Source organism: Macaca fascicularis, chromosome 16 (assembly GCF_037993035.2).
Source record: "Macaca fascicularis isolate 582-1 chromosome 16, T2T-MFA8v1.1".
In the NCBI taxonomy this organism is placed as follows: Eukaryota; Metazoa; Chordata; class Mammalia; order Primates; family Cercopithecidae; genus Macaca; species Macaca fascicularis.
Window position 1 is genome coordinate 15,638,854 of NC_088390.1, and position 18,243 is coordinate 15,657,096.

Genomic DNA, 18,243 nt, shown 5'->3' on the forward strand with positions numbered 1-18,243 from the left:
AAAATTAGCTGGGCGTGGTGGCGCACACCTGTAATCCCAGCTACTTCGGAGGCTGAGGCAGGAGAATCGCTTGAACCAGGGAGGTGGAGGTTGCAGTGAGCCAAGATTTCGCCACTGTGCTCCAGCCTGGTGACAGAGCAAGACTCTGTCTCCAAAAAAAAAAGAAAAAGAAAAAGAAAAGAAAAAGAAAAGAAAAAAAGAAGGCCAATGGAGTCCATTCCACATAGAGCTCGCTCTCTGGTTACAGAGGAATGGGATCAGGCAGGGGCCACGTTCCTGGTGGGTCTGTGTCTGGGGCAGACACTACCTTCTTGGAGCACCAGAAAGGGCCAGAAATCACTGTCCTTTGCTGTCAGAAGGACGAAGGCAACGTGTGCCATCCCAGCTCCTTGCCAGAACCCAGAGTGCACATGGGCCATCCTTGTGCCTGAAACTGCTGGATTGGCCATAGTGACAGGATTGGTGGGAAAATTCCACAGGCCAAGCCAGCCACTTTTCACTGTGATCCTGTGTTCCTGCTGCAAATCATATATATCCACCACCTGCTAAGGCCAGGGGTTCAGATCCAGCAAGAATAGGTTTCATGACCATCCAATCACTTTCAAGACCATCCATGTTCTCTCTTCATTAGAGAGCAATGAGGAAAAAAATTCTCTGTTCATCCCCCAGTATTTTCTTCTTAGGAAAAAAATGCTTTGTTCATCCCCTCACCCCATGCCAGAATGCAACACATTTTTTTTTTCTTTTTTTTTGGAGACGTGTGATCTCAGCTCACTGCAACCTCCGCCTCCTGGGTTCAAGTGATTTTCCTGCTTCAACCTCCCAAGTAGCTGAGGTTACAGGCGCCCGCCACCATGCCTGGCTAATTTTTTGTATTTTTTTTTTTAGTAGAGATGGGGTTTCACTCTATTGGTCAGGCTGGTCTCGAACTCCTGACCTCATGAGCCACCCGCCTTGGCCTCCCAAAATGCTGGGATTACAGGTGTGAGCCACTGCGTCTGGCCCTACAGAGTGCAATACTCTTGAGGAGAAAAAGGTACTTCACCTCCACTGCTGTTAGAAGGCCCTGAGCCCATAACTCATGCTGAGTCAGAATGCAGCCTTCCTCCACCAACCCCATGATACCATGGGTCATGATGTGGGCAGTGGAGCCCCTACCCTCCATGGACTCTGAATGCCCCATTTTGGGGCCCTCCCCTTTGGAGCTTCAGGACTGTCCTTCTTGACGGCCATACTCAGTTGCTCTAGGATGACCTGAGGAGCTAGGTAGGGGGAGCCCACCCATCTCCTCCCCATGCCCTTTCCCCCAAGGCAGCCCACTGCCCACTCACCTTTACCAACTGGGCCATGACAATGTGCCACACTTTCACCACCCCTCGCTCACAGCTGCTCACAATGTAGGTATCATTGATCCTGGTGGCCAAGATGGGGTCTTTGTGTCTAAACGTCTTCAGGCACTTCCCTGTGTCTACATCCCATACTGAACAGGAGGGAGAGAGAGGAAGAGATGGGAGTGGGGAAAAAGGGGGAAGAGGAAAGTTGACAGTGGAGTTCTGCTCCCCATCACAGAAGCAAAAGACTCATCGAGCCCATCAAGTCAGACTCTAGAAGGACTTCCCCTGGCCTAGCACCTCCACAGGACAGGCTCACCAACAGCTCATGTACCCACAGCACAGATGTGCCCTGAATACAGGTGGTTGGGGGAGCCACCTGTTGGCTATGGCCCTAGAACTTAGCCTTGAGGCCCAAGTGCTAGACAGCTCGTCTCTAATCAGCTGATTCATCAAGCCTGAAACATGCTTGCTATCAAGCAGATTTCATAAAAATCATGGTATTCAGCTTGAGTAGGGGCAGGTAAAATTAAAAAAAAAAAAAAATCACGGCATACATGTAGTGTTGTCATTTTTCCCATACGCTGTCTTCCTGACCCACACCTTCTATCCCCAAGATAAAAGAAGGTCGTCTACCCTCACTTACATTTTTAAATACTTCTGAATCTGACTTTTGGATTTTATGGAGAAATGGTCGCAGCTAGGGGTGGGTTTACTGCTGCTTCAACACAGACTGTGTTACAGCAACTGCCTGGCATCTTGTAGTGGGGATGAGAGTGGGTGGGTGGGTGGCAGAACAGGGTTTCCTAAAAGGAAGAAGTTGATGCCGGGCCCAGTGACTCACGCCTGTAATCCCAGCACTTTGGGAGGCCGAGATGGGTGGATCACAAGGTCAGGAAATCGAGACCAGCCTAGCCAACATGGTGAAACCCTGTCTCTACTAAAAAAAACAAAAATTAGCTGGGTGTGGTGGCACGTGCCTGTAGTCCCAGCTACTCAGGAGGCTGAGGCAGGAGAATCGCTTGAACCTGGGAGGTGGAGGTTGCAGTAAGCCAAGATCGTGCCACTGCACTCCAGCCTGGCCACAGAGCAAGACTCCGTCTCAAAAAAAAAAAAAAAAGAAGTTAAAAGTGAACTCTATGAATTCAGGAATGAAAACATTAAAGTCTCCTTCAAAGGTGCTTCCCAAAAGCACCTTCTTCCTCAGGCAACAGGACAAGTGGCCTGAGATAAAATATAACAACAACCAGAGTTGATACTTACGTGGCGCTAACAGTAAGCCGGCGACCACTCAAGGTGTGTGACATGCATGAGCTCATCTTCACAAGAAAAGTACTATTATTATTCCCCACTACACAGATGAGGAAACTGAGGCATAGAGAAGTTAGGTTGCCTGCTCAAGTCATGTAGGTGGTGAGTGGCAGAGCCGGGATTTGAACCTAGGGAGTCTGGATCCAGAAGCCATGTGCTTAACCATTTATGCTAGGTTAGCCCTAACTATGTAAGTGTGCTTTCCTTCGCTTATATTTTATGTATATATCTTGGCCCATTTATAAAATTACCAATGGGACTCTCGTGAGGATTAAATAATGTATGTTAAGCATCTGTCACAAAATTGGTACTCAGTAAATGGCAGCTGTTGTTGTTCATGGATTTATTATATTCCCCACTATATATTTATGTATCTGCTTCCATTAGGAGACTATGAGCCCTTTGAAGAAATAAAAAGTTGTATCTAAAGGGCCGTATCCTATTCCTTTTTTTTTCTCCTCAGCACCTAGCTCAGTGTGTAGCTTGTTGTAGGTATTCTACAGATAGTTGTTGAATGGATGGATTGATGGATGGATGGAAGGAAGGAAGGAAGGAAGGAAGGAAGGAAGGAAGGAAGGAAGGAAGGAAGGAAGGAAATAAATGACTGCCGGCCTATAGAAATGAACAAAACAAAGCATTTTGGTAACCCATAAGTTGCAGGAAACTTCTTAGAAAATTTAAGGCACTTCTTTCTCACCTTTTACCTGGCAATCTTTTCCTCCCGACACGAGCCTGTTCTTACACAAATCTATGCAAGTGATAGTCCCCTGGTGACCACCGAAGATTCGTGTGCAAGCCCCACTTTTCAGATCCCAGTATCTGCAGGAATCAGGCCAAAAGAATGTTTGTGAGAGCTCCTGAGGGCTCAGAGGATCATACTGCGTAGAATCCCTGTAGATAAGTAGGTAGTTGGGAGGCAGCAGAGCCTCATGGTTCAGCTTAAGAGTCAGGGGCCTGGATTTGAATCCCAGCTACAGCACCTATTTGGTGTAACTTTGAGGAAGTTAATTTCTGTGTAAGTTTCCTTTCCTCACTGATAAAATGGAAATAATAATGAGTAGTTACATCATAGGGTTTTTGTGAAGAATTAAATGGACTAATACAGTGATTGTCAACCCTGGGTAACTTATACCCCCAGGGGCCATTTGGAAATAGCTGGAGATATTTTTGGTGGTCACAAGCAGGGAAGGAAGAGACACTGGTATCTAGTGCATCGAATCCAGAGATGCTGCTAAACATTCTACATTGCACAGGGCAGGCCCCACAGTAAAGAATTTCCCAGCCCCAGATGGCAATAGCGCCAAGGTTGAGAAACCCTGCACCAGTGGAGGTAACACTGGAATAGTGACTAACTTGTACAAAATGCTTGATCAATGTCAGGTGGTTTTCAGGTAGAAGCATCCTGAATGACCACCAGCCTTATAATCCATGGCACTGATTCAGTGGTACAGCAGATCTTCAAACAAGAGCAACAGAATCCTTTACCAGTCACTTAGATCCAAAATATGTATGTACATATAGAGCATATCTAAGAGATAGATGGGAGCAAAGATGAATTATCCTGTTTTTTGTTAAGAACACGTGCCCAAGGTCTCTCAACTGCACTTCCGCTTCAGCTGGGCTGCTTTTGAGACAGGACAAAGCAGAATGCTGAGATAATGGTTCTGGAGCAGGCTTCCTGAAGTCCATTCCCAGGGCCATCGCTTACCAGCTGTGTGATCCTGGGCAAGTTACTGAACCACCACGTACCTCAGTTTCTTCATCTGTAAACTGAGGATAATAACTGTACTAATGGCCACGCGGGGGGGGCTCACGCCTGTAATCCCAGCACTTTGAGAGGCCAAGGCGAGCAGATCACGAGGTCAGGAGATTGAGACCATCCTGGCTAACATGGAGAAACCCCGTCTCTACTAAAAATACAAAACATTAGCCTGGCGTGGTGGCGGCACCTGTAGTCCCACCCAGGAGAATGGCGTACACCCGGGAGGTGGAGCTTGCAGTGAGCCGAGATAGGGCCACTGCACTCCAGCCTGGGCGACAGAGCGAGCCTCCGTCTAAAAAGATATTAATAATAAAAATAAAATTTAAAATAAAGCCAGGCATAGTGGCTCACGCCTGTAATCTCAGCACTTTGGGAGGCCGAGGCAGGTGGATCACGAGGTCAGGAGATCGAGACCATCCTGGCTAACACGGTGAAACCCCGTCTCTACTGAAAATACAAAAGTTAGCCAGGCGTGGTGGTGGGTGCCTGTAGTCCCAGCTACTCGGGAGGCTGAGGCAGGAGAATGGCATGAACCCGGGAGGTGGAGCTTGCAATAAGTCGAGATCACGCCACTGCACTCCAGCCTGGGTGACAGAGCGACACTCCGTCTCAAAAAAAAAAAAAATTTGCACTTACTTCATAGAGTTATTATGAGGTTTTGCATATAAAAACGATTAATATGTCTTTGGGGTTTTTTGACTATGTTCAGCTTTTTCTTCTAATATTCCCAAGGGTCTTGCAGCCTTACCAATGCCTTACCAGTTTCTCAGAGCCTCCAATGCAGCCACAGTGCATTGAATGATGGCACAGTGCTCTGAAAGAAAGCATGTTTTGAATTTCTGTTTCTAGCAGTATGGTGGTTTATGTCTTCAGGTTGGTTTTCTAAATTTATGCAAGAAAAGGTATTTGATAAATACTTTTAGAAAAATAGGAATAGAAAGAACTTTCTGGATTTAGTAAAAGATATAAGCCAAAGTCATAACAGTAAATATTATGCTCAGTGGAGAAATTGTAGATGTATTCCCTTCCAGAAGGGGAACAAGATGAAGATGCGCACTCTCACTGCTACTGCCTGCCACAGCACTGGAAGGCCTAGGCAAAGTTAGAAGGAAAGAAAAACAAAAGGTGGTATAGGCGTTAGAAAAGAAGATAACATATTGTTGACTGGGCGCGGTGGCTCATGCCTGTAATTCCAGCACTTTGGTAGGCTGAGGTGGGCAGATCATGAGGTCAGGAGATCGAGACCATCCTGGCCAACATAGTGAAACCCCCGTCTCTACTAAAATACAAAAAAAAAATTAGCCAAGCATGGTGGCATGTGCCTGTAGTCCCAGATACTCGGGAGGCTGAGGCAGGAGAATTGTTTGAATCAGGGAGTTGGAGGTTGCAGTGAGCCGAGATCTCGCGCCACAGCACTCCAGTCTGGTAACAGAGTGAGACTTTATCTCAAAAAACAACAACAACAACAACAAAATATATACATATAGTCATTTGCAGTTGATAAGATTGTCTACATAGAAAAACCAATTATTAAACATACATGCTTTTAGAACTAATAAGACAGTTTGGCAAGGATGCCACACACAAGATCAATTTACAAAAATCAATTGCATTTCTCTATGCCAGCAATAACTAATTTGAAAATATAAGCAAAATTAAGATACCGTTCACAACAGTAACAAAATTATAACGTTTACAGGCATTAAGTAAAAATACACAGGACTTTTATGAAAAAAACTTTAAGGCTCTAAGAACACAGATTATTTAATTGAGTGTGTTTACCAAACTAATCTATAAATTCAATGCAATCCCAATAAAAAGTCGTTAGGTTTTATTGAAGGTTGATCAACTTACTCCAAAAACTCAAAACTTACATACTATAGCTGTTACATAAAAAAGAAAAGTGAGACCGGGTGCAGTGGCTCACGCCTGTAATCCCAGCACTCTGGGAGGCCAAGGCAGGCAAATCACGAGGTCAGGAGATTGAGCCATCCTGGCTAGCACGGTGAAACCCTGTCTCTACTAAAAATACAAGAAATCAGCCGGGCGTGGTGGTGGGTGCCTGTAGTCGCAGCTACTCAGGAGGCTGAGGCAGGAGAATGGCGTGAACCCGGGAGGCGGAGCTTGCAGTGAGCCGAGATGGCGCCACTGCACTCCAGCCTGGGCGACACAGCTAGACTCCATCTCAAAAAAAAAAAAAAAAAAAAAAGAAAGAAAAGTGAAAAGTAGAATTTCCCTCCCCATCACATTTTAAAACATTCTCTAAATGCATACCTAAAAATAAAACAAACAATTTTCAAGAAGGGGGATTTTGATTAAAAACAGAAAAACAGACAATGGACTAGATCAGAGAGCTCCGGGACATTCTCATGCACATACGGGAAATTTCCATGTGATAAAGCGCGGTGGCTCAAGCCTGTAATCCCAGCACTCTGGGAGGCCGAGAAGGGCGGATCACGAGGTCAGGAGATCGAGACCATCCTGGGTAACACAGTGAAACCCCGTCTCTACTAAAAATACAAAAATTTAGCCGGGCGAGGTGGCAGGCGCCTGTAGTCCCAGCTACTCGGGAGGCTGAGGCAGGAGAATGGCGTGAACCCGGGAGGCGGAGCTTGCAGTGAGCTGAGATCCGGCCACTGCACTCCAGCCTGGGTGACAGAGCGAGACTCCGTCTCAAAAAAAAAAAAAAAAAAAAAAAAAAAAAAAAAAAATCAGTGGAGGAAGTGGCAGGTTATATAGTAGTTGCTGTCGGGGAGAGACTGCTGACTTTATTTAAATACAAATAAATGAAATGGAAACCCTACCTAACGCCACATATAAGGTTGAATTGCAAATAGATTAAAAAACTGAATGCAAAAGATAAAACCGTAATGTTGGTAAAAGAAAATATTAGAAAATATCTCTGTGACCCGGAAGAGGGAAGAATCACAAAAATGAAGGGGAAAAAACCTGATAAACTGATGTTTTATTACATTCATATTGTTTTTTGTTTTTTGTTTTTTTTTTGAGACCGAGTTTCGCTCTTGTTGCCCAGGTTGGAGTGCAGTGGCACCTCCCAGGTTCAAGCAATTCTCCTGCCTCAGACTTCCTGAGTAGCTGGGATTACAGACATGTGCCACCATGCCCGGCTAATTTTGTATTTTTAGAAGAGATGGGGTTTCTCCATGTTGGTCAAGCTGGTCTCAAACTCCCGACCTCAGATGATCCGCCCGCCTGGGCCTCCCAAAGTGCTGGGATTACAGGCGTGAGCTATCGCGCCCGGCCCATATTGAGAATTTTTGTTCAACAAAATTCATGTAGATACTGTGAACAAAGTTAATAGATAGTCCTGGTGAGAGGGAATTCTCTGGCAGACAGCCTTTGGGCTTCATCTGCACTGTTGGCTCTGCTGGGTCTCCAGCCCCCAGATTTTGGACTTGCCAGCCGCCTTTATCACACAAGTCAATACTTTATAATAAATCTCGTATGTATATATACATTCTATTGGTTCTGTTTCTCTGGAGACCCTAATACACATATGAAAAGGTGCTCAACTTCATTAATAATCAGAAAAGTTAAAATTTAAACCCCAATAAAACACAGTGGGTTTTATTTAATATCCATCAGATTGACAAAACTGTTAGACTGACAATATTAAGTGTTTGTGAGAATACATAAGAGATATTCTCATATGCTGCCAATGGGAATGTAAATTAATACAACCACATTGGAAAGCAGTTTAGTACTCCTTCCTAGAAATTCCCATGCTAAGAATATACCTTTAAAACACTCGTGCACATGGGCATCAGGGGACACATCCAAGACCCGTCTCTGGCAGCATTCTGTGAAATAATGAAAAACTAGAAACAAGAGCCGGGCATGGTGGCTCACGCCTGTAATCCCAGCACTTTGAGAGGCCGAGGCAGGTGGATCACGAGGTCAGGAGATCGAGACCATCCTGGTTAACATGGTGAAACCCCGTCTCTACTAAAAAATACAAAAAAAATTAGCCGTGCGTGGTGGCAGGTGCCTGTAGTCCCAGCTACTTGGGAGGCTGAGGCAGGAGAATGGCATGAACCCGGGAGGCGGAGCTTGCAGTGAGCCTAGATCGTGCCACTGCACTCCAGCCTGGGCGACCAGGGCGAGATTCCGTCTCAAAAAACAAACAAACAAAAAACTAGAAAGAATGCAAATGTCCACCAACAGAAAAACAAACACATGAGTTATGATACAATCATAAAATGTAATACTGTATCTCAGTGAAATAAGTTAATTACTGCCACCTACATCATATAGGTGAATCTCAAAAATATAGTTCCATGTAAGAATGAAGTACCAACAAATTTTAAAAATATGATTCCTTTTATGTTGAGTTCAAAAACAGGCAAAAGTAATTAATACTTTTGGAGATATACAAGAAGGAAGCAAAAATGACAAAGAAATGCAAGGGAATAATTAGTATAAAATTAGGATAACATTACCTCTGGTTGGCAGGAAGAAGCAAGAAGAGAAAGGCACAGTGAGAGGGTTAGGAAATGGTGATATCTGATTTCTTGGCCTGAGTAATGGATGCATGAGTGTTTGTTATACTATTTAAAAATATACATACATATGCATTTTTAAAACACTATTTTGCCTCTATAGTCTGTCTCATACCCATAAAAAGCCATGGTCCCTGAAAGAATCTGTAAGAACAAAGGTAAATTATTTCTTCATCTAAGAATGCTAATAAAGAAAATTTTTCTGACTTGCACTCATCAATTAGAAAATATATCTGATAACTGTTATAAATCTATCATTCAAATTTTAAGCATTATATACATTCCTGACTTTTTCCTTGCCAAAATAATAAGCTGAAGCTATTCTAGAAGTCAGTATCTTCTAGGATAACTGTTAAATATAAAAAGAAAAAAGCATGCCCACTTCTTCCATGAGCTGCCTCTAGGCCTTAGGTGGGATGGGGATCATGATGCCTTTGGACTCCTCACCTGATACTTAGGTCATAGCTCCCGCTTAGGAGAAAATTTTCCTCCTCACATAGGAAGAGGGCCCGGACACTCCCAGCATGGCCTCGGAATTCAACGGGTATCACTTTTCCTTGTATGATGTCCAGAAGATGGATCTTTCGATTAGATGACACAGCTATCAGATCTCCCCCGGAATAGTGGATGACTCTTTTTTGATCCCACCTGAGTGCCAGGGGAAAAGGATTATCCATGAAAGAAGAGTCTGTGTCCTTCCTGGGACTGACTTAGCCCCCTGACTTTCGCCTACAGCAGTGGTGTAAAGAAAAAATCAGGGCCTTTCAACAAGGGAGGCAGCAGAAGGCAAGGTCGAGAATTAACAGGCCCTGAGGGATCCCCACTCTCATACATGACAAAAATCCATTTCTGTCAAATTTAAAAACTAAAGACAAAAGGCAATTTTTAAAAAAATTCTGTAAATGTATGCTAAATCCCCGAGAGAGAGAATGGAGTATGTGGCATTGCCCAAATTTAACTGATCATGGAAACCTTTTTTCTTGGAAAACATCAGAGGAACACAGTTGGGAAGTCCTCTGCACACTATATTTCTTTTCTTTTATTTTTTCCCTTAGTCAATATCCAGTGAGCATACGTTAGGTTCAAAGTCCTGTGCTAGCAGATATCACAGGAAATATAAAGAATTATCAGATAAGGACCTTACTTATAATGAGCTTATTGTCCCATAAAACTAGGTGAGTTGAAATAATGTTTCAATCACAGGATTATTAGCAAATAGGTAAAGTATGAACAGGATGACCAAATAATGTATTGTCCAAACTGAGAGATTTTTATTGTGAAAGGGGACACTATTTATTTATTTTTAGAGACAAGGTCTTGCTCTGTCACCCAGGCTGGAGTACAGGGGCGCAATAATAACTCCCTGTAAACTCCAACTCTTGGCCTCAAGCAATTCTCCTACTTCAGCCTCCCAAAGTTCTGGGATTACAGGCATGATCCACCACACCCAAACTGGGGACACTATTATTAATGACACTAGGACTGCAGAGTAGAGAAGGATCATTCCAACAAACAGGGATGTATACGAGGAGCTTTGAGGCCAACCTAACCAGAGAATGAAACCCCATCTCTACAAAAAAATTCAGAAATTAGCCAGGCGTGGTGGCATGTGCCTATAGTCCTAGCTACTTGGGAGACTAAGGCAGGAGAATCGCTTGAGCCCAGGAGGTGGAGGTTAAAATGAACCAAGATTGCACCACTGCACGCCAGCCTGGACGACAGAATGAGGTTCACTCTGAAAAAAGAAATACAGATAGTATGGTGATAACTGTTCTTTAAAATATATATGTGTGTGTGTGTGTATATATACTTTTTTTATATATATACATGTACATATGTGTATGTGTGTGTATATATACTTTTTAATATACATACATGTACATATGTGTATATGTGTGTATATATATGTATATGTACACACATATATTATAAGGAGCAATTCTTGATATTTTTGCCCTTATTCATAACTAGAGTTCAACGAGTCACCATCTCTTCTTTTTTTTTTTTTTTTTTTTTTTTTTTTTTGAGACGGAGTCTCGCTCTGCCGCCCAGGCTGGAGTGCAGTGGCCGGATCTCAGCTCACTGCAAGCTCCGCCTCCCGGGTTCACACCATTCTCCTGCCTCAGCCTCCCGAGTAGTTGGGACTGCAGGCGCCCGCCACCGCGCCCGGCTAGTTTTTTGTATTTTTTAGTAGAGACGGGGTTTCACCGTGTTAGCCAGGATGGTCTCGATCTCCTGAGCTCGTGATCCGCCCGTCTCGGCCTCCCAAAGTGCTGGGATTACAGGCTTGAGCCACCGCGCCCGGCCTCCATCTCTTCTAAAGAACAGTTATCACCATACTATCCATAAAAACTTGACTTTGCCTTTCCCCTATCTTATCTTCTCTGTCTTCCTCATACTGACTGTTCTGTTGTCAAGATGCAATTTGTTAATAAGATTCATGGCCAAAAATAAAGTAGAGGTGGACTCTGCAAAACCTTGTGAATATAAAGTGAAGTCCTAGGCCCAAATATGGCAGAAAGTTGATTATTAAAGAACCTTCTTCTCTCGGCATATTGAAATGATGTCAGAGTATGCAATTATAAATACGACTGTCATATTTACCATGGGAAGATATCTATAGTACTTTGCTAGGCTGGGTTACAGAAATATGTGTAATATAACACCACCGCTATTTAAATTTGTGCTAAGTATGCAAAGAAAAGAATTCTAGAAGGCTAGACATCAATATTAATGGTGGTTATTGCTAGGTGATAGACTACAGGAAAACTTTGCCTTTCTCTATACATTTTCTGGCATTTAGAAGACTTTTTCCAATAACTGTATATTGTTTCTAAAATTAATATAACAAAATAAAGAGATTTCAAAAAATAAAGATTTTATGTGTGACTTGTGCAAAAGGTTGTTGGTCAGCATACCCAAAATTTATAAAGGGAAAATATCCTTTACCCACTGCCAAGAATGGTGCAAAATGAAGCAGCTATTGTCTTCATGAGATCACGTGCAAGTTTAGGGCTGGAGCTTGAGGTGAGGAGAGCTTGCCTTTCCATGTACACAAAGGTCAGGGAAATCCCAAGTGTCAGTATGGATAACTCAAGCGTCCCTAGAGACCCAGATTCTGAACCCAGTACCTACGTGTCAGAGAGAATGCGAACATTGTAGGTTCCACAGAAAATATTTCTCTCCTCCATTAGGACCTGCTGCGTTTCCTGGTTCTGGTATGCAGTCCACAGGTTGTACTCATTCTAACAAGGGAATATTTGAAGTTAAATCTCAGTGGTAACTTCAAATACCCACAGTCCCAGAGCCCCTAGGGTCTCCCTGGCAAGGGCACAGGGCTCACAGATTCTTCCTCTGAAGGCTGAGGCTGCTTCTCTGCAGAGAAGGGAGCAGCCGGTGAGCAAGCACCAAAGGAAACCGTGAGTTAAAAAGTGTTGGGTCAAGGTTCTTAATTTTTGTTTCACCTCTTTGATTTTCCATGTGCCCTGATTCCATGAACTTTCAAGGCTAAATTCCAAATGTCACCAATAACACAACTTTTTCAAAAATGAGCTCACAAAGGGTATCCTCACAACGTAAAGTCACAGGTGCCCTTTGACTGACCATTTCACAGAAGTCGGAATGTCATGTGTATATTACATCTACCTGATAGTACAAAGCACACTCAGGGATTTTAAGCCACATGTGAAATTACTGCTATACATGCTATGCATGTGCTTTTTTTTTTTTTTTTTTTTTAGACGGAGTCTCGCTGTGTCGCCAGGCTGGAATGCAGTGGTGCGATCTCAGCTCACTGCAACCTCCACCTCCTGGATTCAAGCGATTCTCCTGCCTGAGCCTCCAGAGTAGCTGGGACTACAAGCATGCGCCACCATGCCCAGCTAATTTTTGTATTTTCAGTAGAGACAGGGTTTCACCATGTTGGCCAGGATGGTCTCGATCTCTTGACCTTGTGATCTGCCCGCCTCGGCCTCCCAAAGTGCTGGGATTACAGGCGTGAGCCACCACGCCTGGCCGCATTTTTTTTTTTAAGACAGTTTTGCTTTTCTCACCCAGGCTGGAGTGCAATGGCGCGATCTTGGCTCACTGCAACGTCTGCCTCCCGGGTTCAAGCAATTCTCCTGCCTCAACCTGCTAAGGAGGGGGGATTACAGGCATGCGCCATCACGCCTGGCTAGTTTTTGTATTTTTAGTAGAGACGGGGTTTCACCATGTTGGCCAGGCTGGTCTCGAACTCCTGACCTCAGGTGGTCTGCCTGCCTCGGCCTCCCAAAGTGCGAGGATTACAGGCTTGAGCCACCACGCCCCACCTGCATTTGCATTTCAAAGTTTTCATACATCTGCAACCTTAATTTGTCCTTGCAGCTGCCTTACAAGGTAGATCACTTGCCCCACAAAATGTTCTCATTATTTTACAGATAAGGTATCTGGGACTCAGGGAAAGGAAATCAATTTTATCAAGTCTTGACAGGGGTGCTTTTGTTTGCTTCCCAGTCTTTCTTTTATTTCCTTCCTGCCTGCCTTCATTCTTGCTCCCTCCTTTCTTCCTCTATCACATACCTTCTGAGCAGGTATGGCATTCCAGACATGCTAAATTCTGGCATAGATGACTGAACTAGATTCTCAGTTCCATTTATATTCCCTGCCATATTCTATCCTCAAATATCCAGAAATTACAGTCCCATTAGACTAGCAGGAAAGAAAAAGCAGAATATATTTATCTTGAAGGCAAAGAAGAACACAGCATCATGTTTCCACCTGAGAGTCCTCTTGGGGACATCTCTGAAGTCTCCTTCCAAACCTTAGCCTTCTGCTCCATGCCTTTAGACTCTTTTTCAGATGCCCTCTTTCCTCTGCTCCCTCTCCTTAATCTTTAACCATGTAGCAATGTCCACCAAGAAGTTTCTGCCCGGAAGAATCTGCCAACCTGCCTCCCCTCCAGGGTCCAGGGAGCTTTCCATATCCCAGCCTGAATTAAATGATGCTGCCCTGGATTCTCCCAACCCAGGGGGAATTCATTGGCCTTTGCTCATCTCCTAAGTTTTGTGAGCCCAAGAAGCCACATGGTGGAGTCATTGGGAGGGAAAAGACCTGAGTTTAAATTCCAGCTCTGCTACTGCCCAGCTATGAGACCTTGGGCACTTTCTCACAGCATATCCTTCATTTCCACATCCATAAGCTGGGAACAACGACATCTCCTCGATCTATGGTAAAGTCAAGTAAATGCTGCATGCAGAGCTACAAGCATTGTGCCTGGCACACAGTTTACACTCATGCTATTACTCACCACCCTGAGAAGCACTCACCTCCACTTTTCCTAGAAGACTCTATAACTGCTTAGTCTTGCTATTAATGTGTTCTCCATGCTGCTTCACCTGCTTCTCTCCCTTTTCTCTCTCTCTCTGTTTTTGTTTTTTTTGTTTTTTTTTTTTTTTTTGAGATGGAGTCTCGCTGTCTTGCCCAGGCTGGGGTACAGTGGCGCAATCTCAGTTCACTGCAACCTCCGTCTCCTGAGTACAAGCGATTCTCCTGTCTCAGCCTCCCAAGTGGCTGGGATTACAGGCATGTACCACCATGCCTGGCTAATTTTTTATATTTTTAGTAGAGACAGGGTTTCATCATGTTGGCCAGGCTGGTCTTGAACTCCTGACCTCAGGTGATCGGCCTGTCTCAGCCTCCCAAAGTGCTGGGATTACAGGCATGAGTCACTGCACCTGGCCCCTTTTCTTAAACTATACATGTAAGAATTAAAGAAAGAGGAGAGAAACACGAAGGGTGGCTTGACAGTCAGCAGGTTTATTTCAAATCTGGGAGGGAATTCTGAGCGAGTTAGGTCAGAAGCCACACTCTCTTAGAGACTAAGAGTTTCTAAGGATTCAGGGTGGGAGAGTTTATCAGATGTTCGGACTGCTTTTGTGTCTCTTTGTTGTGCTTATCTGGGAGGGAGAGTTGTGTGTCTGTCCCCATACATCTTTCTGCAGCTGCGGACATACCCCCCGAGTCTGATTTAGCTTCCCTATCTTAGTGCACTTGAAGGGAAAGGAATGTGCTTATTATGGCCCACTGTTTTACTGGGGCCCATTGTATGAGGGTGAAGTCCGGCAGTTACCCAAGAGACTTTCCCCCCACCTCCCTCTGTGCCCGAGATGTCTTATCTGTGTTTTACTGTCTGCTCTTTCTGGCTGCTTGTAGTTAGAAGAGAAGTGATTTCCTTGAAACGCATGAGACTAGAAAGGGACCTGGAACTTAAAGTGACGGTGTTCATCTGAGATGACGGTGCTCCAATTCTGTCAATACATTCCTAGAATGTCAAACACTGGCTGGGTAGTCTTTCTGTTGGGCCATTACTGACTGCATCACCCAAGGAAGAAGGGTGTTGTTTGTGTTATACATAAAAGAGCAACAGACTTGAAAACAAAAGCAGGTCCATGTTCAAATTAATGCCTCTTTGACTCAGCTGGCTGGGAGAGCTTGACTTCTCTGCGCCTCAGTTTCTTTATCTACAAAATGGGTGAAGAGACCAGCTCAGAAATGAATAACTGCAGGTCAAATGAAATCCAGAAATGTGTTTTCCTTTTTTTTTGAGACAGAATCTCACTCTGTCATCCAGGCTGGAGTGCAGTGGCGCGATCTCAGCTCACTGCAAGCTCCACCTCCCTCGTTCATGCCATTCTCCTGCCTCAGTCTCCCAAGTAGCTGGGACTACAGGCGCCTGCCACCAAGCCCGGCTAATGTTTTGTAATTTTTAGTAGAGACGGGGTTTCACTATGTTGGCCAGGCTGGTCTCAAACTCTTGACCTTGTGATCCGCCCACCTCGGCCTCCCAAAGTGCTGGGATTACAAGCGTGAGCCACAGCACCCGGCCCAGAAATGTGTTTTCTTTGGCACATGTAGTTTTTAAAACTGCTTTTAACTGGTTGCCAGCATTTAATAAAAGCAAGAGATTTCACATAATATGTCAGATTTCTATCTTCTAAGGCTTAGATGGTCTAACAGGTCAGGGGCCTCAAGACAATAATTAGCCAGAACTGAGCAGCAGCTGGCCCTTCAGATGCAGGTGAACTGTCCAGCCCATGACAGCCACACCGTCTGCTACTGCCCACACCACCCGCCTCCTCCTTTGTGTCACCTGCCTGGTCCCTCCAGGTCATATGAACTAGATGCTCTCTCTGGATGCTTCTGTTTCTCAAATTCTAATTTAACATAGCTTCCTTCTGGGAAGCGGCAGTCAAACCATCCCTTATTAACTATCCTTTTGGGGCCAATCGAATAGACTTCAAAATGGACTTTAAGCAGGGAAGAGGGGGCAGAAATCTAATGGTTTTAGGAATATCAACCATGCCTTGATAGGCAAAGCAAAGAGCTCGAAGAGTCTTCCGTTCACTCTTCATTGTTGCCCACGAACTAGTGGAGAGGGCTACATTTAATTAACTCTCTCCTTCCATCCTAGAGCCAGAATGAACCTGGAAGTGAGAGATGAGGGAGCCGAATTCATCTAGGCCCCAGGCATTCTGGAACCAGCCCTGGCCCTCCCCTCGGGTCCTCCTCGAATTCCTGAGCAGCAGATGCTGGAGCCTCCAGAGGCATGGGCTCATGGAGTTGCTCCTGGCCTCTGAACCGGCCACCAAATGACCTGGTGCCATGGACACAGAACACGGCCATGGGCTTTGAAGTAAGGAAGAACCCTGAGAGGACAACCAGATCAATCCACCCATCCAACAGATGAGTAAAACAAGGCTTAAGAAGAGGAAGTGTCAGCTGCGCGTGGTGGCTCACACCTGTAATCCCAGCACTTTGGGAGGCTGAGGCGGGTTGATCACGAGGTCAGGATATCGAGACCATCCTGGTTAACACGGTGAAACCCCGTCTCTACTAAGAATACAAAAAAATTAGCCACGGGTGGTGATGGGCACCTGTAGTCCCAGCTACATGGGAGGCTGAGGCAGGAGAATGGCGCAAACCCAGGAGGCGGAGCTTGCAGTGAGTCGAGATCACGCCACTGCACTCCAGCCTGGGCAACAGAGTGAAACTGTCTCAAGAAAAAAAAAAAAAAAGAAGAGGAAGTATCTTGTAAGTCAGTAGCAACACAGAACTCTGGTCTTCCTTAAGGAGTGTTACCTGCCATGATCCTCTGTCCTCACTCCAGGGCTGAGTCTGGACTTCAGCCTTCAATGGCCAATTAGAATGAGACGTTCACAGTTACTTGCCCCAGATGCCGTTGGAACCCACCTTCGTCCTCAGCTTCCACTTCGGATGTTTCACACGCATGCGCTTCCCGTCATCTACCATTTTAGGAACTGGGATAGAAACCTTATTGGCATAATTAGGATCAATTCCTCTTGTGTAGGACCCCTGGAAAAAGACAAAAAAATAAAAATAAAAATAAAATAAAAACAGAAAATGGCTACTCTTGGCTCCGACTCTGCAAGAAGAAGGGAAAAACTAGTTCTTGGCAAAATCTGAAGGATGCGTAAGCCCTGGCGGCGGCAGGCGGGCCCAGTTCTGGCTAGTTCCCCTGGCAGTGTGTGCAGATCGAATGGAGGAGAAAAATAAACACCAAATGCCACAGGGGGACCAGCAAAGATGGTCAGACTGTCGCCAGCCTCACCATAGCTGCTGCTTCTCATCCTCTGTCCTCTCTGCTGGGAAAAAAAATCAAGTTACCAAAATCCATGGTTTAGGGTGAGACTTCTGGCAAGAAACGGAGAAGTAAAAATGCTGGAGAAGATTACCATTGGGGAAAATTGCGTTTTAACTTAAAAAAAATACTTTGCGGCCTCATAAACATCTGTGTTCCATATGAGGCTGATGCAGAAACACATTTATGGCTTTCTTGCTGCGTAAGCTGCGATATTACTCCCTGGGGACTGGGGGTTCTCTGCTTTGTGAGGTGTTGGAAAGGCTCTGCCTCTCTGCTCCTGAGTGGTCTCTATCCTTATGGTCCTTGTGAGATGCACTGACCACGAGAGAGTACTCAGTCGTCAACAGGAGTTTGGACCAAAAAGAAAAGACCCATGAAGCCTAAAAGGCCACAAATGTAGAGCAGGAGGCCAGCTAAGGGTTTACAAAAGGTCCACAGTCAGATCAGCCTCAACACAAAAATGAAGCTGGTCTCAGACATTCCCCTTTCAGACTTGCAGGAAGTACCTGCATGAAGACAATCTGGTTCTGAATGAAGCTGTGCGCTGACAAGTCCATCTTGACCTGTTGAGCCATGGCGGCCCAGTGCTGGCTCACAGAGGCACACTTGTTCAGGGTGTGTCTATCCAGCATTCCTGGAAAAAAAAAAAAAAGATGGACCCAGAAACCCCAGAACTGG

General features: G+C 44.9%; 1 protein-coding gene across 8 annotated transcripts in view; it reads right to left on the reverse strand.

The window, feature by feature from the left end:
• Positions 1-18,243, reverse strand: part of FBXW10B (F-box and WD repeat domain containing 10B) — a 43,203-nt gene that overhangs the window by 19,359 nt on the left and 5,601 nt on the right. For 5 of the 8 annotated variants that reach the window (XM_074018625.1, XM_065532798.2, XM_074018624.1 and 2 more), the window contains 6 exons: positions 18,072-18,199; positions 17,154-17,276; positions 12,060-12,169; positions 9,372-9,572; positions 3,340-3,461; positions 1,332-1,480 (listed from right to left, as the gene is read on the reverse strand). In XM_074018625.1, coding sequence (XP_073874726.1) covers positions 1,332-1,480; positions 3,340-3,461; positions 9,372-9,572; positions 12,060-12,169; positions 17,154-17,276; positions 18,072-18,199 — 833 coding nt within the window. Of the gene's footprint in view, positions 1-1,331; positions 1,481-2,976; positions 3,255-3,339; positions 3,462-9,371; positions 9,573-12,059; positions 12,170-17,042; positions 17,277-18,071; positions 18,200-18,243 lie in introns of those variants that run through there. The other 3 variants (XM_074018627.1, XM_074018628.1, XM_074018626.1) reach the window with 3 other exon arrangements.